General features: G+C 41.9%; 1 protein-coding gene across 3 annotated transcripts in view; it reads left to right on the forward strand.

Moving 5' to 3' along the window:
- The first annotated feature begins 429 nt into the window (after window positions 1-429).
- The window catches only part of Shroom4 (shroom family member 4), a 216,571-nt gene continuing 190,748 nt past the window's right edge, over window positions 430-26,252 (forward strand). The window contains exon 1 of one of the 3 annotated variants that reach the window (XM_048335887.1): window positions 430-963. In XM_048335887.1, coding sequence (XP_048191844.1) covers window positions 847-963 — 117 coding nt within the window. In that variant the 5' untranslated portion in view covers window positions 430-846. The remainder of the gene's footprint in view (window positions 964-26,252) is intronic. The other 2 variants (XM_048335882.1, XM_048335885.1) reach the window with 2 other exon arrangements.

The following is a 26,252-nucleotide window of genomic DNA, read 5'->3' on the forward strand; positions in this document are numbered from 1 at the left end:
CACCCATAGACGCTGAGCTAGGGTGTGGCTGAGTCCAGGGTAGGGGGCATCCTCAAAGTGCTCCTTATTTAAGCTCTGCTCCCAGGCAAGGATTCCTAATGACCCTACACACCTAGCGTGTACACACACAGAGCAGCCTACACACACAGCCACACTGTGTTTGCTGGCCTGCTTACTTTACTTTCCACCCCTCTAGGCAAGGGCCACAGATTAGCAGCCTCTTAACTCTCCCAGGACCCGGTTCTAAGGACCTTCAGAAGAAAAAGGCAAGTCAGTGAAACATGAAGGCACTAAAAAAGGAAAGCCCACTCAGCGACGCGGGCCATCCACACTGACGACTTTTCACCTCAGCTTGCCTCACGGCTGGTGGGAGGGGCGGGGAGCCGGGCAGTAAAGAGGAGGACCAAAGAGAAGGAGGGGGGCTGCTTGAATGAAACAATGTAACAATTGATGTGAGAGGCCTCGCCTTGCTCCCACTCCTCAGCGATCCTATAGGCGAAGTCTCACTCACTGCCCCTCCCCATTGCTCCGTTCTCTTGTCCATTACCCGCTAACCCTCCGCCTTTTCTTTCTTTTCTTTTCTTTCCCCCCCTCCTTCTCCTTTTTCTCCCCCCTCCCCCTTTCTCCAACTCCGTGTCATTTCCTCCTTGCGCTCACTCGCTGCCCGAGCGACTCCAGCCGGGAGAGGAGGCGGAGCGGCGCGGAGCGGCGCGGCGCGGGGTGGTGCAGCGCTGGAGGACGATGGTGGCGGAGCCACTGGGGGCGGAGGCTACGTAGCCCCCGCGGAAAAGGAGGCCGGCGGCGGCGAAGGCGCTGGAGCCCAGCCGAGCCGATCCCAAGCCGAGGATGGAGAACCGGCCTGGGTCTTTCCAGTACGTCCCAGTGCAGTTGCAAGGAGGGGCGCCTTGGGGCTTCACCCTGAAAGGGGGTCTGGAGCACTGCGAACCACTCACAGTGTCTAAGGTAAGGGACTGCCGACTCGGTCCCTGAGGTGTCCAAACTTTGAATGGACTGTATGAGATCCGGTCGGAAACTTGGCCTGGCCTGTGAGGGGCAGAAGCCCCCACAAGGGGCATGAGCAGCCTCCGAAGGCAGATCTTGCCAACACACATTACCCCTCAGAATGGCTGGGGTTTTGAGTCGCTAACAGAGCTAGCTGCAGATACCGTCCCGAGGGCGCAGCCTTTGCATCCCCACATCAGTGAGGCCACTCACCTCAATTTTAGGCTAGAGGAAATGGCGGCTGTTGGGGGTTTCTCCGTGGAGTCCCCCCCTACCCCCCTGACGGGACATTGAGGGGCTGAAGGCACTGACGACGAGGCTTGGCAGTTCTCTGAGCTCTCTAGGCGACTGTCCCGCGCGGGGCAGGTTGCAGGGCTGGGGGCCGGTGTGGGAACGGAGAGAGGCATTGGTGGCTTTCATCAGCCTTACTTCCCACAGCCCAACTCGCACACGTCCATTCAGCTCTCCCAGCCGGCAGGCGGGTAGGCGGGCGGGCGTTGCTGCTGCGGGTTCAGCTCGGCCTCACCCGGCTCACACCCGAGTCCTGCCCAACTCCGGCGCCGGCGCCGGCCAGATTTCCTGCCCGATTGGGAGAAGTGTGGAAGGAACTTTTTGCGCCATGCAGCTGTGCTGGAGTCGCTGCTGCTGCTGCTGCTGTTGCTGCCGCCGTTGCCGTTGCCATTGCCGCCGCCACCGCCAGGGTTGGTTTAGTTTAGGGGATTTTTCTGATCAGCTGGAAGCTAAAGTTGTGAAGTTGTACTTAGAGGTACTCTGGAACCTCTAAAGCGAGCCGCCCTAAGTAGGGATAAGGACTGCTTGGGGCAGTTACTGGGACGACTCACCTTGAGACTTCATCAGATTGCCAAAAGAAGAAACTTCACGAACTTTAGTCCACTTTTGTTTTTGTTCCCTCCCTTAATCTACTCAAATATAGTTCAGAGTAGACATGTCGATGGAGATGGGAGATAAATGCGGCTTCTTAGTGCTGTGGAACAAATGTGGCTCGAGATTGGGTGTGTGTATGTTTGTGTGTTAATGTTCACGTCGCAGCAGAGGTTTGGCAAATCCCCCAGCCTACACACCCACTCACTGAGCTGCTTGTTGATTTGAAATATGGGGTGACCCTTCTGATTTCGGGTAACTATGCAGGCACTCTCCCTCCTGTTTTCTCTTTAAAAACAAAGAAAAACACCTTTAAGAACCTCTTTGGAGAAGGCGGGGAGTACTGGTGTTGAAGAATTTCTGCTAGTCAAAGGCCTTTTCTCCTCTCTGTCTTTCTACCAAGGTCACAATGGTATATGCAACCCTACATGGTCTGGCAGTTTCTCCCTTTTCAACAGTCGACTTAAACAACCTGCCTTGCAGCGGTCATTTTTCAACTCGGCCCAGGGCCGACCCAACCTGCCAGGCACCTCTAACAGTGCTTGCCACTGTGGTCCTGGATTATTTTGTGAGCCCACAAGAGCATGGCAGGGGGTGTTAGTAAGTATGGGGCAGCCAGCAATTTGTGGTCTGGCTGGGGGATTATTTGAGGATAGATGAGGGTTTCCTTGGCCAGGCTGTTAAGGAAGTGCCTCGTGTGTGGAGAGGCAGGGTGCCTTTTAATGATTCTCTTTCTGCTGAATGCACACTTGGCCCCTATTATATGAAGGCTCATTATTATATGTATTTGGATATGCAGGGGGTAAAAATCAGTTCTCTCACTCTTCCCAAACAGCCTGGATCTTTATAGTAAAAGCCAACTATAACTGAGTTAGCTGGAACATTATTATATAAGCACTAAATTTTTTTCAGTGTGTTGTTTGCCTATGGCTTTTTCTTGGCAAGACACCATTTGGCATATTTCATTAATCCCCCTTTTCTACCTGAGTTTTGTTTCCCTTTATGTATCAGAACAATACAACTTTCTTCCTGAAAATAGCCTTCTTAGTCTGCACATACTGGGTGGGGATGGAATGGAAGGGACTAGAAATAGCATGGGATTGGCAGATGGAAAACTTGAACTCTAATTCTTGCTCTGTCACTCTCTACTTTTGAAATCCCAGGTATAGCACTTTCCTTTCATGGGCCTAGGCACCCATAGGACTAAAATAAAGTTCAAGTGGGCAACCTTTACATGGTACCATGACAATCTAGTGGTCACTCCTTTATACTAGCCTTGTTCCTCTTTGCCCCAGAAGTGGTGAATATTGACCAAGGAAGATTCTTTGTTTCATTTGCATACAGTGTTACTGATTGTAGAACTGAGGCCTTGATATTCAGATATTCAGTGACTTGCCAAGTCTGTCATACAGTGAATCAATGATAGGCTCTAAAGCCCATTTACTCTCTGTGACTTAGAGTATCTTGAATTTTTTGGTAATACTAGACTTTGTTAGGGAATGTGGGGCAATTACGGAAGGCCTGGTGTAGTGGCTCACACCTGTAATCCTAGCTACTCAGGATACAGAGATTGGAAGGATCATGGTTTGAGACCAGCCAAGCCAAAAAGTTATCAAGACTCTCATCTGAAAAAATTTAAAGCAAAAAGGGCTGGGATTTGGCTCAAATGGTAGAGTATCTAGCAAGCAAGAGGCCTCAAATTCAAACTTAAGAAAATGACTTAAATAAAGTAACTTTCAGGGAAGTAGATAATCTTTTCAGGCTCCCACCCTTGTGATACTTTCCATGTTGGCCTATGGCTCTGTAATAAGTGAAGCTTGAGTTATAGGTAGATCCTAATGGAACCTGAGCTCAAGGAGAAGGGGAAGGCTGTTTGGATGACTCCAAATCACTTGAGTCAGGCCAAGATAGAAGGCATAAAAACCATGGTAGTAAATGATAGTGAATGATATCTTTGGGGGAAACAAAAGTGATTTGTATCTGGGATTGTATGTTGTTCCTGCTTCCATACGTTCTGTGGAAATATCTGGGGAGTGGGAAAATATAAAGAAAAAAAAGCTGATCATAAGAAGACACAAGGTCTGGGAATGTAGCTTTAGTGATAGAGTGCTTGCTTAGCATGCATGAAGCCCTGGGTTCAATTCCTCAGCACCACATAAACAGAAGAATCCAGAAGTGGCGCTGTGGCTCAAGTGGTAGAGTGCTAGCCTTGAGCAAAAAGAAGCTCAGGGACAGTGCTCAGGCTCTGAGTTCAAGCTTCAAGACTGGCAAAAAAAGACATGACTATAAGAACCTAACTTCTGTTTGTTATGAAAGAACTTTTGGGCCAGGAAGTGATTAGGTGGGGGAAATCATCAATTCCTGCTAACTCATATGGTTTTCCTGTATGTGGAGAATTCAGCTTCCTCATATATGAATACATGTATAGACTTCTTCTGCCAATCAAATGGAAGACAGGAAATGTTAAAAATATACTGCTGATTATCCCATATGTTAGAGGATGCTTTGCGATTTTTCTGAATGTTGTGGTATTCCTAATGAGATCATGCTGACCAGTAGAAGAAACATGGTTTAAAAGAAATCGGTCCCTTGACCTTGACATTATTAATTCCTTTGAGTTATCCTCTTATACTGTCTCATTAGACCAGGAGACCTGTCTGGATGAAATGAGAATTTTTTTCTAGTTAGATATGTTTATCTTACTACCTAGGAGTTTTTGTTTATGGTGTAGATGGTCATCTGTGAAGTTTACTCTCTACATTGGAAAAAGATTCTTTAGGGGGATGGGTGAACTCTGAAGGTTCTGGCACCAATTATTCTGCATCATATATATGGAGTCTCTTAGAGACCTCAGAGAATCCAGTGGTATCCTCCTGTAAGGTGTGTGTGTGTGTGTGTGTGTGTGTGTGTGTGTGTGTGAGAGAGAGAGAGAGAGAGAGAGAGAGAGAGTGAGAGAAAGAGAGAGGAATTGAGGGAGAGAGTTAGAGAGAGATAAATGGGGAGAGAGAGATAGAAGCATGAGGTTCCTGTATTTATTTCACGATACTAGAAATGTGCTGTGAGATTGACTGAGGGGAGAAAAATGAAAGGATAGGGACCAGGTATGGGGGTACAAAGAGAAGAAAAAGAGGAAAATTGGGGAGGACAGGATAGGACAAAAATGAGGCTCACCCTACATATTTTCCCTTTCTTTGGCCCATTTTTTGGTGGTTATCTCCATCTGGCAGAGCAAGGCAAGTGGGAGCTAGTTACTACCCTGGAACAAAGAAGGGTGGGGTAAGAGAGTAGCCTGGAGGAGAAAGAAGCTTCACCTTCATCCATGTAATGTGCATTGATGTCTTTCTCTGGTTTTGTGCTCTCTAGATCCAAGTCTCTATTTGCAGAATGATGGTAAGCATTCTCACTCCTTATGTGAGCATGAATTGAGCAAACCCTAACTCTATTTTATATCCTTTAGCTAGGACAATGGCAGGAAATAATCTTTAAGCTGTTTTTAAGTCACTCTCCCATTCCCACTCTGATCTTATTTCTAGAAACACACAAAAAAGACAGTTGGGACTCTAAAAGGTCCTGAATGATCAGAGGAAAGTTGTTTTGAGGCTGGTGGTAAACTTGACTGTGACTCTGAGTTCTTGTGAGCACAGGTGGTATTATATAATGATAGTGCCTGTCAACCTTCAGACCAGGGCTTGGCTATTCCAAAGAGACAGTTATGGCATGTGATTTCTAGGAATTCAATTCAGCCTGGTTACATGAAATCTCCCTCCCTCCCCCCGCCATATGAGTGTGTGTGCACATGTGTGTGCTAGTACCGGGGTTTGAACACAAGGCCTCACACTCTCCTTTGGCTTTCTTGCTCAAGACTGCTCAATCACTTGAGCTATACTTCCTGTCTGGCTGGTTAATTGGAGACAGAGTCTCACAAACTCTGCCTTGACTGGCTTTGAACTTCATTCTTCCAGGTCTCTGGCTCCTGAGTAGCTAGGATTACAGGTGTAAGCCAGCAGCCCCCAGCTCCCCTCCTGTAGAACAAGCACTAATGCCCAATGCCTCAGTAGGCACACTTACTGCCTTCTCTTAGAAAAGAAAGGGCATCTTAGAATATTGATAGGAATTCAGAGAATAAGGGAGGAAGGGCAAAAGTGGTGGGTGATATGTCTGCAAAAACCTGGTAATACTTTGGGCTGACTTTAGACTCTGTTGGTCTGGCATACATAATATGCCTGGTACCCTTGTTGAAATCTACATGTATGGTCCCTGAAGGGAAAGGGGCCAAGCCTGTTAGAAGGTTTTCCATTTCCAAAACCTCAAAGAAAATAATCCAACTCCAGCTGGAAGACACTTGAGCATTGTCCCTTAAAAAAGTTTAAATGATCTCCCCACACACACCATTGCTCTTTCCAACCCCCTCCCCAGGAATTTCTTTTAACAAAGAAGAAACAATCTCAGATTTGAGATTGGTGGTTATGAGGAGATTATCTGGAGGGAAAGTCATGGTTTTTCTAGTTAGATTTCTTCAGAACCAGAGGATAAAAGATTTGTGAGAAGTTAATGAAGAACAGCAGAAAAATAAAGAACAGCAGCACTTAGGTGAAGGGTTGCACACAGTGACCACCCACCCCCGAGTGCCAAAGAGCAGTTTTAACACAGGCCTGCCACACTAGTGCTCTCTTCAGTGGACATCTAGAAGCATAGACTCTCTGAATCACCTACTGTAAGAATTTTCAGGGCCTCTTGTGAAAAGTCTCTGAGCATGTTTTCCAGTAGTCATGGGGGAGCTCACATCCTTCTAAGTCTGTCTATTTAATTGTTGGAAGATTTCACCTATGGGTAGCTTTTGTGTGTGTTGAGTTTAAGTCATTTTCCTTCACCAGGAACTGGTGGTTCACACTTGTCATTCTAGCTACTGAGGAAGCTGAGATCTATGGATAGCAGCTCAAAGCCAGCCTGGGCAAGAACATCTGAGAGAGTCTTATCTCCAACTAAGCACCAAAAGAGGCAGAAGTGGAGCTGTAGCTCCAATGATAGAGCACTATCCTTAAGCATAACAGTTCAGGGAAATCTCCTAGGCCCTGAGTTGAAGCCAGGACCAGCACACAAAAAACTATTTTCCTTCTACCTATCATCTGTGGACCCAAGCTCTACCTTCTGAAAATATACAAAATAAGAACTTCTTTTTTTTTTTTTGCCAGTCCTGGGGCTTGGGGACTCAGGGCCTGACCACTGTCCCTGGCTTCTAAGCTCAAGGCTAGCACTCTACCTCCTGAGCCACAGCGCCACTTCTGGCCTTTTGTTTATATGGGGTTGAGGAATCAAACCCAGGGCTTCATGCATGCTAGGCAAGCACTCTACCACTAAGCCACATTCCCAGCCCAAAATAAGGTCTTTTTCTGTCTTAGGATGATACTTGGGAGAACTGAAAACAAATATTATATCTCTTTTTTTTTCACTTTTCTGGGTTTAACAGCCCTGCCTCTTTCAACTGTTTCTTATGGGATCTGTCTTATAAATTATGGAACCCACAGAGAAAGGTTCATAGAATGACTATTGTTTTGCTCTCCTCTCCTCTCCTCTCCTCTCCTCTCCTCTCCTCTCCTCTCCTCTCCTCTCCTCTCCTCTCCTCTCCTCTCCTCTCCTCTCCTCTCCTCTCCTCTCCTCTCCTCTCCTCTCCTCTTCTCTCCTCCCCTCCCCTCTCTCTCCCTTCCTTTCCTGTGAGAGTATGTTAGAGATTGGACCCAGAGCTGTATGTTCCATTGTTGGCTTGCAGCTTTGGACCTTTTTTTTTTAAAAAAAAATACAGCTTAAGATAGGGAACAGTAACTCATACCTGTAATCCTAACTACTAAGAAGACTAAGATCTAAGATTGCAATTCAAAGCCTGGCTCAGGAGGAAAGTCCATGATACTCTAATTAACCAGAAAAAAAACCTGAAAGTGGAAGTATGACTCAAGTGGCAAAGCATCAGGCTTGAATGAAAAAGCTAAGGGACAGTTCTCATGCCCCCAGTGCAAGCTCCAGTACTGGTGCGAAAGAATACAGCAGAAGACCACTTTAGTTCTTTTTCATGGCCATGCCATACTATTATGATATGTGAGGAAAAGCCTCTTAATGGAACTACCTGTGCCGCTCTTAATCCATACTTGCCCAAAGCCTCTACATAGGCATGGGAGAAGCTGTGTAATAATTTGCGAGGGACACATTTCATCTCTTACTATTTATTTAGAATTGCCCCTACTCTTAGGCCTGGCCAGCCTTGGGAAAGGCATTCTAGGAGAGATTAGAGAGAAGACATAAACCTTGTCTTCAAGGAGCATATATGTTTAGACAAAGGGGTTATTAAGTTACAGAGGAGGAATTTGTATAATGGAAGAAGGAAGTGGCATTTAATTAATAGTGTCAAAATCAGAATACCAGATCTTTTTCTTTCCTTTTTACCTCTCTGAACTAATTTTCCCCTTCTGGGAAAAATAGTTGTCTTTAAGATTGAATGCTAACCAGGTGTGTCATAAAATGTCTCTAACCTACAGCCTGATGGAGGAGTTTGGAGACAGCAGTCTCTGTCCCATACCCCATCAGATATCTGTCTCTCTGTACACTGTAAATGCTCCTGAAATCCTGGAGTTCTAGGGTCTTCTGTGTAGATTTGGAATACTCACGAGTGTTACCCATCCCTAGCCTTGTCTGACCATGTCTCCACATATACCAGTTGTTATCTATATGATCTGGTGATGAAAATTCCTTTCTTTAGTACTAAAGCCCTGATCAGAATGGGATTGCAGTAGGGCTTGTTCTAAAATATTATTGAAGGGTGAGATATCTAGGAAAAAGAAAGCTTGAAATCTGGGAAATGTGTCCCACTGACAAAATTGGTAGTGATTAGGATGAGAACAATTCTGGTGAGTCCTATTTATCCATAGGTCATAAATTATAATTGTTCAACATAGCTATCATTTATAATAGTCTGTTTGCAGAAAATGTTTTTCAAAGTTGTACGATACTTATTTACAAAAGGAATTCCTGGAAAACTTTCCCTCCATAAGTTAGGAAGAAGTGTCCTAGACAATTTTATTACACAGATCTGGGCAACTTTAGGATTTCTACTAATATCACTGCCCAAGGTGCTTATATTCATAATGCTGGGACCAGATGTGTGTACATGGCTACATTTCCCTCAGAAACTGAACTCCAGGTTTATCTGAGAGTTATCTTGCAATCTTGAACCTTTGTTTGTTAATTATGTTGCTACTGAATCACTTTCCTCTAGCATACATGGAGCCAAATATTTTATTTCCTGGTGTTTCTAAAAATACTCCCTTCAGGCTTCAATTAAGTCATCGATGAGTAAGTTGAGATACTATATTTTCCTGGCTAAAGATCATATTCCAATGACTGGGTTGGGGGTAGAAATTTGTCTCCATAAGGCGACAAATGGTGCAATGCAAATAGAGTAGGTGAAAAGATTGCCATGTGTGTTACTGTTGCAGAGGATAATCAGTTCCTCTTTTTCATATCACACTGGAATGTTCTTTGGGTGCAGGGCCATCCTGGACTGGCATCCTGATATGGCAAAGATCAAGATGACTTGATTGCTTAAAGTGAACTCTAACCCTTTCCCTTTGACTCACCCCTAATAAGACTAGGCTAGATCACAGAATGAATATTGCCTAAGAGCAACAGAGACCCATTTTCCATGCAGCTAGGCTGTCCTTCTTTCAAGTCTAGCCCTTGGTTCCCAGCCCCCACCACTGGTACCCATTGCTTGAGGCCTGCGTTATAGATTCTCTCATTCAAGTGCCATTGCCTCTTTGTTCATTCATTGGCTGCCTTGCTCTCTGTTCCAAATCCAGCTTTTTTCCCTTTTTGGTCACAGTGGGCCCTTCTAGTCTGCTGGACTAGCTTTGTCCCTCTTGCTTCAGCCTTAACTTCCTGTGGGGATGAGGGAAGCTTACAAAGTTGAGGCTGATAACTTTGAAGATATTCCATAAGTTATAGCACAATCAGAGGGAGTCTTTCTCACACTGTATCTTCACTCTGTCCTATTTCAGTGAGGGATGGGATCACGGTCACCTTATGTTCTGTATAGGCTCTCACCAATTTGGTGTGCAATCCTGGCATGTTCTTTCACCTCTCTGTACCCTCCTGTTTCTTCTCAGATACTTCATGGGGCAAGTTTCTGCTTTATGGAAGGCTAGCTAAGGACTCCAGGGTTCGTGTTTGATCTGGGCCGTGGATGCATGAAAATGAACTGACAGCAGACAGTGCTTACAGAGCTTACAGCTTTTGTCCACATTACTGCTTCCTATCTTTCCAGAAGTAGCTGTTTCCTGGTATGTTCTCAGGGACTGGCATGGTCTGTTAACTTTCACTCAAGTCTTTTAATGTTACATCTATGAGGAATGTGGGAGGTAGGACTCATTTGGCAGGATCAAGGGTTAAGCCCAGTGAGAACATATCCTTTGTGGTATCTTCTGCCCCCCCCCCCCCCCACTAATGCCACTCAACAGATTCCTAGCTGTTACATCTTCTCTGTCTTCCTGAGCCTCTGGCAGGGAAGTTTTGAATGGTTCTCCTATCCTGCCTTTCACGGTCTATCTGAAACTGATTTTTCTTTTGAGGGTGGGGGGTTGGAGGTGACATGAGGTAGAGCTAGAAGTAAAGCTGGTTTGACTAGTTATTTGGGAAAGGGGTTAGAGTCTTATGGCTGTAGCCCTGTCTTTGCTTATAATAGGATGACAAGCTAAAGCCTCGTCTTTGCTGGGCTGTCTCATTGTTCTCCATTTCTTTTTATTTGTGTTTAAGTGAAAGCCCCCAGAACACTACTACAGGTAGAGAGATTTTAATGGCATCTTGTCTCTGACTGAGAGTGTGAGTGATGATGTCTTGATGCCTCAGGGGTGAGTATCAGGCCTGACTCCCCTGTTCTTGGAGGAAATGACTGAGACTTTGGAGTTCTCTTCATTTAAATTGGTTATTATGAAAGATCGTGATGACAGACTGAAAAGTAGATCAGACAAGGATCTGGATATTTCCAGATTTCCACTGAGGGTAGGCCTTGCAGTTTGGATCAGATTTTAACAATTTCTTGAACCCAAAGGGAAGTCAGGGCCTAGACAAGGTAAGTTCAGAAAGGTAGTTGCTCCATGGCAAATACTGCTATTTGTAGATGTTTTACATGTATTCTCTTCTAATTTTTGTAGTATCTTTGAAGTAGATATTGATGTCCCAGTTGTGTTGATGAGGGGAATGAGGCTTTGACGCTCTTAAATCAACACAACTGGGAGAACTGGCATTCAAACTTACTTACTTTGGGGACTTGAAAAATCACTCAGGTGTAGAGTACTTGCACAGCATGTGTGAAGCCCTATGTTCTGTCCACAGCACCACATGAGTACTGTTTTAATTTAATTTAATGATTTATTTTGGGGGGTTTGTTTATAATTTTGGTAGTGTTGGGAGGGAAGTGGAAGGAACTCAGGGCCTTGAGCACACTACCACTGAGCTACATCTATGATAGTCACATTTACTTTTGTCTGACTTCAACTGTCAGCTTTTTTTTTCTTTATAATACCATAGGCTAAGGAAAGAAAATAAAAAGAGCACTGAGAGGGATGTAGAAGAGAGATGAAATGAATGATATTTAATGAAGAAACTGGTAATATTGCCAATACTTGCTCCTCAGAGGTCAAGATCAAAAGAATTTTTTTCAAAAGAATTTTTTTAAAATAAAAAATGGGCTAGGTAGACCTGAAGTAGTAGTAGTAGTATTAGTAGTAGTAGTAGTGTGTGTGTGTGTGTGTGTTTACAGATATGTGAACAAAACTTGCCCTTGTGCATGCTAGGTGAGTATTGACCTACACCTCAGGCTTCTGAAGATCTGAAGTTTAGTCCCAATAACACTTCTACTCAGAAGCAAGTCAGTTCCCTATTTCCAAACTGAAAATTGTAAAACTTGCAATATTGTCCAATAAGGAGGGAGAATCATTTTATTCTTTATTTCCTATAAGTACTAGAGGTGTATAAGATTTAAGAAAAAACCTTCTTCGGGTTCCCTTATTAAAGAGAAAGTCTCTTCAGAGAATTTTGAACTGAAAAAATGAAGTGTTTGAAGTTACGGAATCATTGAGAGTTCTGTGAAACAGCAGGACACCCTTAGTGTAATGTCTGCAGCTGCCAGAAGTGGTAAGACCAGACATGATTTCTGGCTAATGTCCAAACAACCAGTACTTTGAAAAGCTATGTTAAACCTTGTTTGGTTGTCCTAACAGCTCTCAATTAAGCCCTCAGTCCAACCATCCATCCATCCATCCATCCATCCATCCATCCATCCATCCATCCATCAATTAGTCAATCAATCAGCCAGTCAACACTGATTTGTTGGGCACTTTGTAAAGTGTGATCTCTCATTTAGGGAATTTAAGTGCTGGCCACCATGGAAAATCTCGTCCTTGGAGTCTCAAAGAGATGACAGGTTTGTTGAAGAGTGATATTTACTGCAGGCCCAAGGAACAAAGAGCTTTGGGTGTTGAAACTATGGGATAGGATGTAAGAGCAACATGTATTCAGTGGGAAGAGATTTCATTGTGGGTTGATATAGTTGGGAGCCCTGTGGAAAAAGGAATAAGAATTGGAGCTGGGCCTGAAGAGATGGGTAAATGGGATTTAGGCTGGAGAGAAGAGAACTCATTCCATTTAGTATAAGCACTGCGAAGACTGTCTTAAAGACACAGATAAGGCTCCGTGGTCAATTTGTTCACCTTGCCATGAGCAAACAGCAAAAGAGTAGCATATAGGTTGTTCGTTCATTTATTCACTTACTAATTCACCAGATTTATCCACTGCTTGTTCTAGAAGCAAGCTATTCTTTCCTTCGCTTATGAAACCAGCACAAAGCTTTATGGATATTACTTTAATTTGTTTTTTAGCAAATATTTTTATAGTGCATGCTCTGAGCCAGGCACACATTTTCTACTTTAATATTTATTCACTAATTTATTTATTTTCATGCTGGTACTGAGGTTTGAACTCAGGCCCATGTGATCTCACTTGGCTTTTATTGTTCAAGGCTGGTGTTCTACCACTTAAGCCACAGCCCCATTCTGACTCTTTGATGGTTAATTGGAGAAAAGAGCCGCATGGACTTTTCTACCTGGGCTAGTTTCAAATCGAGATTGTCAGATCTCACCTTTCTGAATCGCTAGGATTTACAGGAGTGAGCCACTCCAGTGCCTGGCTTTTACTTCATTTATTAACTCCATTTTGTAGATGAGGAAATTGAGGCATATGGAGATTCGGCAATTGCCCCATGTCATATCGCTGTGCAGCTAATTAAGAGGATCAAAGAAGAGCTACTTGATAGTTGCAGAACAATGGAATACCAAGAGTCATGGATCTAAGCCACATATTCTGGAGAAGTGAAGACAGGGCTATAGAATGGATGCAAGTTAGAAGTAGATATCTACTTTTTTGTTATTTAGAAAATCCACACACTAAGAACAAAGTACCAGTTTATAGTATCAGTCACATGAACAAGTGTCAGAAAGCGGCAGGTTGAAGAAATCAGTCATCTTTGCAATATGTTGACTTGCTATACATTATTAAGTTTTACCAGAGGTTAGTAATAATGCATACCACTGAAGAAATGAGGGAGAAGTAGGGATCAGATATGAGGCCACTTTCTGATCTAGAAGGGGAACTGGTTTTATTTCATGTTTGAACCTTCTGAGCTGAACCATCAAGTCAGGGTAGTCTGGTAGGCAGTTAGGGCAGGAAGTAAAGTGTTAATATTTATTTACTTAAGGACCAGGCCAGTTAAAACAACAAGTCATTATGCTAAGAACTCCCTAGTCAACACACCCTCACACATCATTTACTAATCTATTGATGGATTGTTGTGGAAATTAGTTAATTGCTAGACAATCTCTTGCCCCCAATAGGTGGGAAACAGGTCTGCTTTGTTATTTAAGGAGCCTTCCAGACTACAGCTCTGTCATGCTATCTTCTCCAATCTGCAGGACACTTGGGCCTCTGAGGTGTTCAAAGTTGGAGTTGGTTGGTTCTTTTCATAGAGCGTAAGGAACTTTCTAGTGATGGGAAAGTGGAAAAATCACTCAAACAAACAAAAAAAGGAGAACTGTCAAAACGCCAAACCTCAGACTGACACATTAAAATGGCTTGAGCCTGTTAAAAAATACCAGTTGTCTTGCCAAGATGTTGAAGGATTGTTTTCTCTATACAAAAAGTAAAAATGTGGTGGCTTGGTGAAGCAAACCTCAAACCACTGGAGGTTCAAGTCTGTTGCATTTTCATTCTTTGAAGTTTTATCCTTTCTGCTATTGTGTAGTATGAATAATCTGTGAATATCATTGTTACTGTTTTCACAGTAATAGTGGTTCTTCAGTGTAACCTTTGACAAAGCATTGTTAAACTTCCTGGGAGGAAAAGGTGATAACTTCACCACACTGCAAATCTGACTGGAAAATACTGCTTTATTATTGAGACTTTTGCAAATTGTGAGTGACTGTCTGATCTACACCCTAGCGTTGCAAGGACAAGTTTGTATACAGATATGTTATTTGCCTCTTTCCATTATTAGGTATAGTCCATCCTTCTGACTCCCCTTCATCCTTCTTGGATTGGCTTTCTTGGTGCCTCCTTGTGTGCCAGATTGTCTGCATTTCTATAGGATGAGGGACTGAAATTCAGAATGTTGAAATGATGCTTATGCTATGGGTCTTAGTCTAAACTCACTCCCTACTTCCTTGTAGAACAATGCTTTCTGCAATAAAACTAATGACCACACAAGTCCTTTACGTTAGCTCATCTCTGGAACCAGGTGAAATCACTTGTACTTTATATTTGCAATAGATGAAATATCTAGCTGCAGGGGAGATTTGGGTGAAAAAGTTTGCCTGAGTGCTCTCTGGCTTTTACAAGAACTAGCTTGCTAACTCCTCTGCTGTGTGAGCCTAGCTGGGAGGATACTTCCCACCCCTTCTGGATGTGAAGGGTTCAATATGTAATTTTCATGTTTTTTCCCGAGTCTTTGGCTCAAGAAATGTACAATGTTCTGAAACCTGCCCAGGCTCTGCACATACTGTATCTGCTTAAGGAAGATTTTGGCTCTTGGCCCTTTTCAGCTGCATTAGGGTTCGGGTTACATCCCTCTCCCCTTCCAGCCACTAATAAAAGCCAAAAGAATTAAGGATCATGGAGAGTTAATTCCCACTGCTAAGACCAAGGTGGGGCCCTTCCATATCCCATGCCCAGGGTTGGAGCTCTAATTTAAGGCTGAACTCTAGTCTAAGCCTGTAAGTGACAATGATCTGGAACAGGCCCCAGAAAAGCCCTTGACAATCAGGTTTGCCCTATGCTTCTTCCCCTCCCTTCCCCTTTCCTCCTTTCCCTTCCCCTCTTGCTCTGTTGGGATCTTAGAGAAGGGCCCAGGGACTAAGCCAACTGATGCTACTGTGGTAATGGAAATGATGCATCACATTTCCATCCATCTAAACAGGGAGATTCACATGAAGCTTCTCCTTTAAAAGAGAAAAAAATTCCCTATTCAGTATAACATTTGGAGTCTCATTCAGAATAAAAAACTTCATTGATATCTCCCAATTCAAAAGTGATGCATGGTAATGAACTGGAAGATGGCGAGCTCAGATGGGAAAGGGCAGCTTTGAAGGAAAATCTCCCAAGAGCTGGAATAAGCAGGAAGAAGCTTCCTCCTGGAACAACTACACTAGTGTAGTCGCCTCCTCAATGGTTTCTCTCCCTTTGATCCTCCCCTCCCCCTTTAAAATCATTTAATGGTTCCCTGCTGCTTGTAGAATAGAGTCCAAACTACTTTTGGTTGGTGTTAGAGACCATTCTCCATCTGGCTCTCTAGCTTGCCTCCTAGCCTCTGGTTTTCAAGCAGAATGATTTCTTCTCTATTTCCCTAAGCACACTGGGAAGTTCTACCCTGATTTTTTAAATCGTGATGTTCTTTTTAGTGGATGGCTTCATGCTCATTCTTGGAAGGCCTTCACTTCCTCTCTTCTCTGCCCTTTTCCATTTGGCCTTGCCTTGAAATCCTAGCTCTAATCCTTCAGGGCATCATCTCTGACTTCTCCTGGAGGAAGTGACCACTTGCTATTTGCAGTACTGGAGTTTTGATTTCCCAGTAGTCATCTTTGAGAATTTCAGCTGTCTTGCTGGACAATGACTGTATCTTCTGTACATCCATCATCCTTAACACAGAGTACAGAGTAGAATCTCCACGATAGTTTGCTGGTTGAGACAATATGTAGGAAGTGTAAAAAATGTTGTACTTAATAATTAGTAATCTTGCCTTTTCCTACCCCCAGTCCCAAATTAGAAAGAGGATATGACTTGAACTTGGACATGCTGGTTGGGTTTCCCAATTTTTGCGTAACATTTTGTATAAGCTAGATAACCCAGAAAAACAGTGGTATGAGTGAAAAGTGGAGAAGGACCCCAGCTGTAATCCCCCTTGAAAAGGGGGATCACAGAAATGGAGGATGGAGGTGGCTACCTGCTTGTCCCGAACTCCTGGCTGCTTTGGCAGCTCATGTATGAGCTGTGTTCCCCAGGCATGCATGTGGGAGAGGCCTGCTGGCAGATGATTACAGATTTCTCATGCTGTTGGGAAGCATTGCTGTGACTGTTAACACAGTAGCTACCCCACTTGTTGCTATGTGTTCAGAGTGGGCGTAGTATGTATCTTGTTTTTGATTCAAGTGTTTTACTCCTTCAATGGAAATGTGGCAACTTTAAATGATCATACTTTAGTGTGTGTATGTTTGTATGTGTGTGAGCTTTTCACTTTTACTTAAGCAAGCTCTAGCATGTTCTGTCTGGCTGGCCTTGGGATGTGAGTCACTGTCTGGTATTTATACCTAATGCCTTAAGTGTCCTCATTATTTGACCATGACATTCCTTTTCTCACTATTTTTACTCAGAGTGGAGAATATCAAGAAGGACCAAAAGGAACTGACTCCATTTTCCTTCCTAGTAGGGTTTCTCCTCATTAGTGGCTGTCTCTGTAGTAATCAACTGGATTGTGTCAGGACCCTAAGGTATACAAGTTGAGATTCAGTGTGGAAATTCACAGTGGCATTACTGTGACAATTTAAGACACTGAGAGTATGTATCTTAGCTTGTTATTTTCCAGTCTTCTGGTGGAGTGTTTGATTCAGTGGAACAAACGTTCCAGAACAGGCCTAGAAAAAGACCCTAGGAAGTACCTCTCCTTATCAGGATTACTTTGTGTGTGTGTGTGTGGGGGGTAATACTGGGGTTTGAACTCAGGGCCTTGTGCTTGCTAGGCAGGCTCTCTACCACTTGAGTGATGCCTCCAGTCAGGATCAGTTTTGTATGAAAGGAATAAGAATAATCTGAAGCTGTCTTAAGGAGGAGATAATTTGGTCTTTGCATGCATTGATGGAAGATACAAGAATGGTCACTTGCTTCTTCCATTTCCATTGAAGTCTTCCAAAATGGGAAATTTCACCACAGATCCATGCTTCTAAGGATGGGGAAACAGTAAACCTTATTTGGATAGTATTGTCATCAAAGGGACAGAGGCTCTGGTACAAAGGACGTGGCTACTAGCATGGTCATTTGAAGGCCAGGCAGCCAGTAAATCATTTGAGAAGGAAATAAAGGTTCAAAGGGCAAGAGGGAATTCTTTGGGTGACCTCATAGGTACTTGAAAAATCAAAGGGCTAGCTTATGTGTTTTTATGTTTTGATGGCTGGTTGGAAGGGGTAAGGGAATGGAAATGTGCAATAGGAAATTGGCATTGCTATTTTCATGTCTTTGGGATTTTTAACTATGGAATGGAGATGATCAAAGTTACCATCAATTAACTGTTTATTGTGTTCTGGGAGTTATACATGCATACTCTCTAATCTTCCCATCACAGCAATAGTTAGGCAGTACTAGTCCTATGTTAGTGAGGAAAACAGTAAAGTATTGAGAAGCAAAATAATGTTCTCAAAGTAACAGTCAAGGATTGGTAGAACTGAAACCCAGCTCTACCTGACCCTAAATCCTATGCATGTCCCAATGTACTTAGAAATTTTGTTTCAAAGTTATTTTTTTAATTCCTTACATTCTTTTCTAATCCCGCTGTTAACTATTGCTGTGACCATGGTCTTTGTGCCACAGCATTGGGCATAGGTGGGTCTTACAGGGCAATCATTTAAAATCTTTCCTTGGGAGGTCATTAAAAAGACAGATCAGATTCTTAGGACAAATAATATAATGAATGAGAGATATTTGGTACTGTCCCTGGCCCCTACAAGCCTATCTTTGCCAACAAATTTTAAATGGCGGGTAACCTGCCTCCTGCCCTCCCTCCCTTCCTTCCTTCCTCCCTCTCCCTTCCCTCCTTCCCACTTTCCCTCCTTCCCTCCCTTCCTCCTTCCCTCCCTTTTCTCCCTTCTTCCCTTCTCTCGTATCTGCTGAAGACTATTCCTTTAAATTGTTGTTTGGGGGAGAAGTAATAACTGTCCATTGAAAAAAATTATTTTACCATTTTATGAATTAACCAATGTTTTATCAGTCATTTCTCAAATTCATCTATAGATTTGATATAACTACCCAAGTGAGAATTTTTCAGAAACTGACAAGCTATATATATGATATATATCACATATATGTATGAATATATATACTCATATATATATATATATGTTCATCCATGTCTCTTTATCACCTAAGTTCTCTTCCCAGAGGCAACCATTATTACCAATTCATTGTGTGTACCTTTCTGAAGATGCTGATATATGCATTACACATAGGCATGCTATTGGTGTTAATGTGTGTCCTAAGTGTCTCTATTTCCTCTCTACATGTATCTTCCTTCATCCTCGCCAGTGTGGCTTTTACTGATTTTTTTCTGAGGCCAAATTTATTCATTTCTCCATGTCTTTATCCTTTTTCTTTTCTCTGTAGTTATTTTCCTTTACCAACTATTGGTTAAATGGGCAATTTATTTTCATGGTTTAAAAACCAGTTAGTACGAAAAGTAAACAGAGAAGTTTCCTGTTCATTGTTATCCCTCATCTGCCCAGATTTACTCCCCCAACTGTGCTTAGATTATTTTTTAATGTACCAGTCTCTCTTTACATCTATAAGCAAATGGAAATGAAGATTGTCTAGCCTCTGACACCAAAGGTAGTATGCTAAAACAATCTCCTATACCTTCTTTTTTTTTTTTTTTTTCACTTGCATATTCGGGAGATCTTTCCCTGTCCATATAAAGAGGGATAGTTCTATCTTTAAAATAGCTGTACTGTATTTTATTGTTTAATGGTCCTTGGTATTGCTCCAAGTTTGCCATATTATTTGTACTGGTACTGGGGCTTGAATTCAGGATCTCTCACTCTTGCTTGGCTTTTTCTGTCAAGTCTGTCAGTCTACCGCTTGAGCCACACCTCCACTTCAGGCTTTTTGTAGGTTAATTGGAGATAATAGTCTTTCAGATTTGTCTGGCTGAGTAGGCTTCAAACAAACTGTGATCCTCACAGGAAAATGTGGTACATATACACAATGGAATTTTATGCCTCTATCAGAAAGAATGACATTGCCCTATTTGTAAGGAAATGGAAGGACTTGGAAAAAAATTATACTAAGTGAAGTGAGCCAGACCCAAAGAAACATGGACTCTATGTTCTCCCTTATAGGGAATAATTAGCACAGGTTTAGGCAAGTCACAGTAGAGGATCACAAGAGCCCAATAGCTATACCCTTATGAACACAAAAGATGATGTTAAGTGAAATGAACTCCATGTTATAGAAAAATTGTTATATCACTGTTGTAACTACTTTCAACGTGCTATGTGTAACTGTAGCTACTATTATTGATGATCTTCTTGTATCCCCTTCCTGTGGTTGTACCTACACTATCTCTGTATCTTATCTGAGTATATCGGAAACCGTGTATACTGGTATTAGAACTAGGATATTGAAAGGGAATACCAAAATCGAGAGACACAGGGTAAAAAATGACAAACAACTACAAAAGCAATACTTGCAAAACTGTTTGGTGTAAATGAACTGAACAACTCATGGAGGGAGAAAGGGAAAGGGGGAGGGGGAGGGGGAATGAGGGAGGAGGTAACAAACAGTACAAGAAATGTATCCAATGCCTAAGGTATGAAACTCTAACCCCTCTGTACATCAGTTTGATAACAAAAAATTAAAAAAAAAAACCAAACTGTGATCCTCAGATCTCATCTTCCTAAGTAACTAGGATTATATCTGTGAGTTACTAGTGCCTGGCTGCTTATTTTTAAAACCCTCAAACCTCCAATATGTCTAAAGTAGAACTTGTTAGTTTCCTCTTGCAAAACAGACTCTGTCCTTGGCTTCCCTACCTCCCACTCAGCTAGATTGAAATCTCAGAGTCACCACTTACTCATCCCTATATCCGGTCAATCACCACGTCCTGTCAGTCTTTCTTCCTTCAAAATAGCCCTGGTATCCACCCCTTTCCCTTCAATTCCTGGTACTCCCATCCTCTCCTGAGGCTTTATTACTTTATGTCTGGATTTTTGGATTCCTGGCTGGCTTCCCTATTTCTGTGCTCACCTCTTTTTAATTCATCCTCTAAGTTACTTCCTCTATTTGAGAAATTGTATTTTCCCTGTCTTTAAAGTGAAGAAGCGGGATTGACTTGTTGATCTCTGAAGTCCTTTCCACATCTGACATTCTAGATCAGAAATCTTCCCAGTTTATCCCCACTTCCTACTCTACTTATTCCTTGGGCTGCCCTATCTCTCTTGAATGTGTGCTAATTCCAAGTGCCCAGCAGTGCCAAGCACATAACTGCCCTCCATATCATTCTTATAATCTCTAACTACATACACTTAACATTGAAAGGAGTCTTAGAAGCAGAACACCCATGCTGACCAATACTGACCCACTGCCTGGGGCTCACTTGTAGTACTCTGAATTCATGACCATGCTGTGCTTGAAAGCACACTCTCACAAACCCGCTGTTTGTACTGTCAGATCGCTACAGATGTTATGTATCTCTTACCACAAACTGACACCAGTTCATATGCCTTCATGATAGTCTATTATTTAAGACATTTTACTTGATGTAAGTTTAAACCCTTTCAGTCTAGCAACCTATGGAATGAATCTAGCAAATTCTTGGATTTAAGACTGTACTGAAGGACTTAACGTGTATTATTTAACCTTCACAGTAGCCATATCAGTTTTTTTTGCTTTTGAGGATAGGGGCAGTACTAGATTTTGAACTCAAGGCCTCCCTTGTTGTTTTTTTTTTTTTTTTTTTTTTTTTTTTTAATTCTTAAGGCTAGCACTCTACTTGTTGAGCCACAGTTCTACTTCTGACTTTTGCTGGATAATTGGAGATAAGGGATTCACAGACTTTCTTGCCCAGCTGGCTTTGAACTGAGATTCTCAGATCTCAGCCTGCTAAGTAGCTAAGGTAGCAGAATATGAGTCACCAGCTCCTGATGATATCAGTTTTTATTGATCTCCATTTCACAGAGGAGGAAAATGAGGTATAAGGAAATTCAAACGAATCTTAAGTTGAATGGCAAAGTTAGGATTTTAACCCAGAACAGCTATTTTCAAAGTCCATGTTTGTCACCATTGCCCTACACTGGTAATCCCTAAAGAAAGCTCACTGTTTCCTAAACATGCTTAGTGCTTTGCTCATCATGTTGCCTGAAATGTATTTCTTTCTTTCTTTCTTTTATTTTGCCAGTCCTGGGGCTTGAATTCAGGGCCTGGGCACTGTCCCTGAGCTTCTTTTGCTCAAGGCTAGCGCTCTACCACTTGAGCCACAGCTCCATTTCTAGCTTTTTCTGTTTATGTGGTACTGAGGAATCGAACCCAGGGCTTCACACATGGTAGGCAAGCACTCTCCCACTAAGCCACATATTTCTAATCTTATCTCCCTCACTGAATCCAAATCTTGGAAGCCCAGCACGAATAACACTTCCTCTTGTCTTCTTTTCCCTGGGTGCCAACTCTCCATTCTTTTTTTGATTAAGCTCTCCACAAAATTCTTAGACTACTTTCCTTTGGTGCTTATTGTAATGTGCCCCCTCCCCACCTTTTCTGGTTGTGAGGCATGAACTCAGGGCCTGGGCGCTGTCCCTGAGCCTCTTTGTGTTCAAGGCTAGCACTCTTCCACTGGAGCCACAGCACCACTTTCAGCTTTTTCTGAGTAGCTTATTGGAGATAAGAGTCTGATAGGGACTTGTATGCCCAAGCTGCCTTAGAACCACAATCCTCATATCTCAGCCTGCTGGGTAACTAGGATTACATGTGTGAGCCACTGGTACCTGGCTTCCCTCCCCACCTTTTTGACATTCTTTCCTATTTATTCCATGATTTAATTGGTGTTACTGGGGATTAGACCCAGTGCTTAAATATGCAATGTGCCCCACCACTGAGCTGCCTCCCTATTCTCTTCTTTCATGGTGTGAGTGTGAGTGTGTGTGTGTGTGTATGTGTGTGTGTATACTACAGCTTGAACTTGGGGCCAGGGCACTGTCCTTTAGCTTTTTTACTGATAGCTGATACTCTTACCACTTGAGCCATGCCTCCACTTCCAGCGGTTTGCTGGTTAATTGGAGATAAGATTCTCATGGACTTTCTTGCCTGGGCTGGCTTTGACCATTAGTCCTCAGTAGTTCCTGAGTAGCTAGCATAATATGTGTGAACCACTACTACCCAGCCACATCTTGTTCTTTCTAATAAGCTCAGCATACCCCATTTAGATCCTTTATCTCGTTGACTGTAGAACCTGTAGATCAGGCTTTTACCTCAAATGAGTTCTATAGAATATTTAACAAGCAGAGTGAGGCTTTAAGAACATGCGTAAGACTTGAGATACTTCTTTTTATAATGTTAATAAAATTTATTTGTTCTTATTTAGTAGATATTTTTAATATATAATTTTATTGTTATTGTAAAGATTATGTACAGACAGGTTACAGTTACATAAGTCAGATAATGAGTATATTTCTTTTTGAAGAGTGTCACCCCTCCCCCAGCTTTCTCCCAATTTTTCCCTCTCATCCACACCCACAAATTGTATAGTTCATTTCCAACATAGTGTCTAGTACCACTGCTGTATTTGTTCACTCTTTGTTCACCCTTTCTGTGCCCCCCTTACAACAAGAAAAAAAATCTTATTTTCATTTCATTTTGATGAATATTATTATTTTATATGATCATGTACACATAGCTATTGAGCCTTTGTGATCCTCTCCTAAGAATATCCTCCTTTGGTCTCTCTGTGTGAATGCTTAGAGACCTGTAAAATTTATCACGTCCCAGGATTTTTTGTTTTACCATCCAGTGTGTTTGCTTGTAGATTTATAGGCACATCCTAGTTACCACAAACGAGGGAAACCATGTTGCTTTGGGTCTGACTTATTTCTCTTAATATAAATTTTTCCAAGTCTTTCTATTTCTTTATAATGGGGCAATACCATTCATTTTGACAGATGAGTAGAATTCCATTGTGTATATATGCCATGGTTGCTTGATTCATTCATCCACTGAGGGGCATCTGGGTTGATTCCATATCTTGGCTATGGCAAACAATATGGCAATGAACATGGTTGTTCCAATGGCTTTAGTGTGGCCTGGTTTGTGGTCAATTGGATAAATGCCCAGGAGTAGAATTGCTGAGTCATAGGGAAGTTCTTTGTTTAGTCATTTGAAGAACTTCCATACTGCTTTCTAGAGTGGTTGAACAAATATACATTCCCACAATCAGGGTAGCAGCATTCCCTTCTGGACTCATCCCCATCAGCATTTGTTATTCTTAGTTTTCTTGATAATGGCCATTCGAACTGGGGTGAAGTGAACTTGAGATTCTTCTTTTCATATTTGAAGTTTGTGTAAATCTCTTCCTAAATTTTAGGTTTTTTGATAGGTTGTACATTCATTTCTGTCATTTCCTCATTATATATTTGTTCTTAACTTTCCTGTCTCAAGGACAGTGCCAGAAAATAAAGAATTGTTCAAGTGTTGCCATCCATATTTGTAATTTAAGCATATATATGTATATATGTGTGTATGTATACATATACATACACAAATATATAAATGGTATATATACATGCACACACACACATATATATAAATGTACGTGTATGTATGTATACACATACACTCAAGAGCTGAATGAGGAGCAGCATAAAAAGGAGAAATTTTATTACATTTACCTGCAATCTGATCTTTTCTTGTCTTTGCTTTTAAGATTTGTTACTATGCTCTACCCAAACGTATAAAATTTGCTTTTAAAAGCACAGATATTTTATCATTCAATGTAGAGGCAGTGGATTTTCTTGTAGATGATGATGAAGATGATGATGATGATGATGATGAAGTGTGTGTGTGGGGGGGCTTGTGTGTGTGTGTGTAAAAGAGAGTGGGAAGGGATGCCAAGGTGTGGTGGTTGGATGGTTGAGATATTTCTTTTGGAGAAAAAAACTTGTACTAAGAAAGCCCCTTTAAATACTGAATCCTACAGAACTTCCTTTCCCACTACTTCTTTCTGTTCCACTTCCTCTACCAGCCCCTTTTTTCTTCTCCCCTCTTTTCTTCCTGTACTTCTTGCCATAATTTCACACTGATTGTGCTCTACTATTTGTATTTTTTAGTGATTTATATCTGAAGTTGGCTAGGCTCCCTGATTGAGTGAGATATGCTTATCTAGTATGTTAGAAAAGAACATGATTTACTACTCAGACAGACAGGCTAATTCAATGGGTAACACATCGTTCTCTAAAGGATCATGATACTGCTGTTAATTCCCTGTGTGTACCAATTTAATTACATTTCAGAAGTCAGAAAATTTTAAGTAGTTCCAGTTGCAGTGTTGCAGTGTTCCAGTTCACTAAGCATTAACTATAAATCACTAGTGGTACTTAAAATTTTTCTGTTGATGGATTAGCTGGTATTTTACATGAGTATAAGCCACCTGCCTAAGGGTCTCTAACTTGATTCTGCAAAGTAAACTTGTGCTCTTGATTTCTCTCTCTGGCCTCATAATATCTTGGTCAACCCCCTCCTACACTGTGCTACATTCACAGGCCTCCTTTTCTTCTCCCTTCACGTATTTCATCAGACTGTTTAAGAGAGTCTTGGACTGGTTGTGATTATTACTGAGCCATATGGGAACCACACGCCTTTTTTTCCCTTCTACTCTTTTCAGTAATGGCTATGACTTTTTAAATGAATGAAAGAGCTCCACGATTAGTTTTCACTATTGAAAGACTTAGTACCAGAAATCCTTGCCTTAATTTTATCATCCAAGAAAGCTACAGTTAGTAATCTTTCTTTTTCTTCTTCTTTTACCTAACACTGACATCTTGTCTCCAGAGGGATGATGGAGATTATTTGCAGTATACATTCATTTCCTTCCTTCCTTCCTTCCTTCCTTTCTTCCTTCCTTCCTTCCTTCCTTCCTTCCTTCCTTCCTTCCTTCCTTCCTTCCTCCCTCCCTCCCTCCCTCCCTTCCTTTCTTTCTTTCTTTCTTTCTTTCTTTCTTTCTTTCTTTCTTTCTTTCTTTCTTTCTTTCTTTCTTTCTTTCTTTCTTTCTTTCTTTCTTTCTTTCTTTGTTTCTTTCTTTCTCTAACAACATTCTGTATTAGAATGGTCTGGGAATCATTATATATAGACTCCTCCTCCAAAATGGATTATGCCTGCTAGGCAAAGTTTAGCTACAAAATAAGTACTGATTTTTTTTTCCAATGTTGACTGTTAAATTTTAAAATTCAGAAGGTATATTTGTGGTAGTTAAGCTTTATGATACCATAAGATACCTTAGACAAACAACATGTGAAGAAGAAAGGTTTATATTGGGTTAGAATTTTAGATGTTTCCATCCATGATTTGTTGGGCTTTGGGCTTGTGGTGGCACATTCACCTGGTAAAGTAAAACCACTCAGCCCTCAGAGCGGAGTGGGGAATAGTGAGAGAGGGAGAAAAGAGACTAGAGTGGGTAGAGGGAATGAAGGAGAGAGAGAGAGAGAGAGAGAGAGAGACAGACAGACAGACAGACAGACAGACAGACGGATCCTACAATCCCCTTTGAGATCATGCTCCCAGTGACTTAAGGACCTCCCATTACACCCTATCTAATAAAGTTTTCACCACCTCCCAATAGTGCCAAATGGGGACTAAGCCTTTAACACTTAGATCTTTGGGGTATACTCACCATTTAAACCATAGCAATATTCATATACCTTGTAAAATTTTAAATTGATCTACCTTACTTTTTATTGCAGTGAGAACATTTAACATGAGATCTATATTTGTAGCAAATTTTAAGTGTACAATAAAGTATTGTTAACTGTAGGCCT

The sequence above is a fragment of the Perognathus longimembris genome, chromosome 28, assembly GCF_023159225.1.
Source record: "Perognathus longimembris pacificus isolate PPM17 chromosome 28, ASM2315922v1, whole genome shotgun sequence".
Lineage (NCBI taxonomy): Eukaryota > Metazoa > Chordata > Mammalia > Rodentia > Heteromyidae > Perognathus > Perognathus longimembris.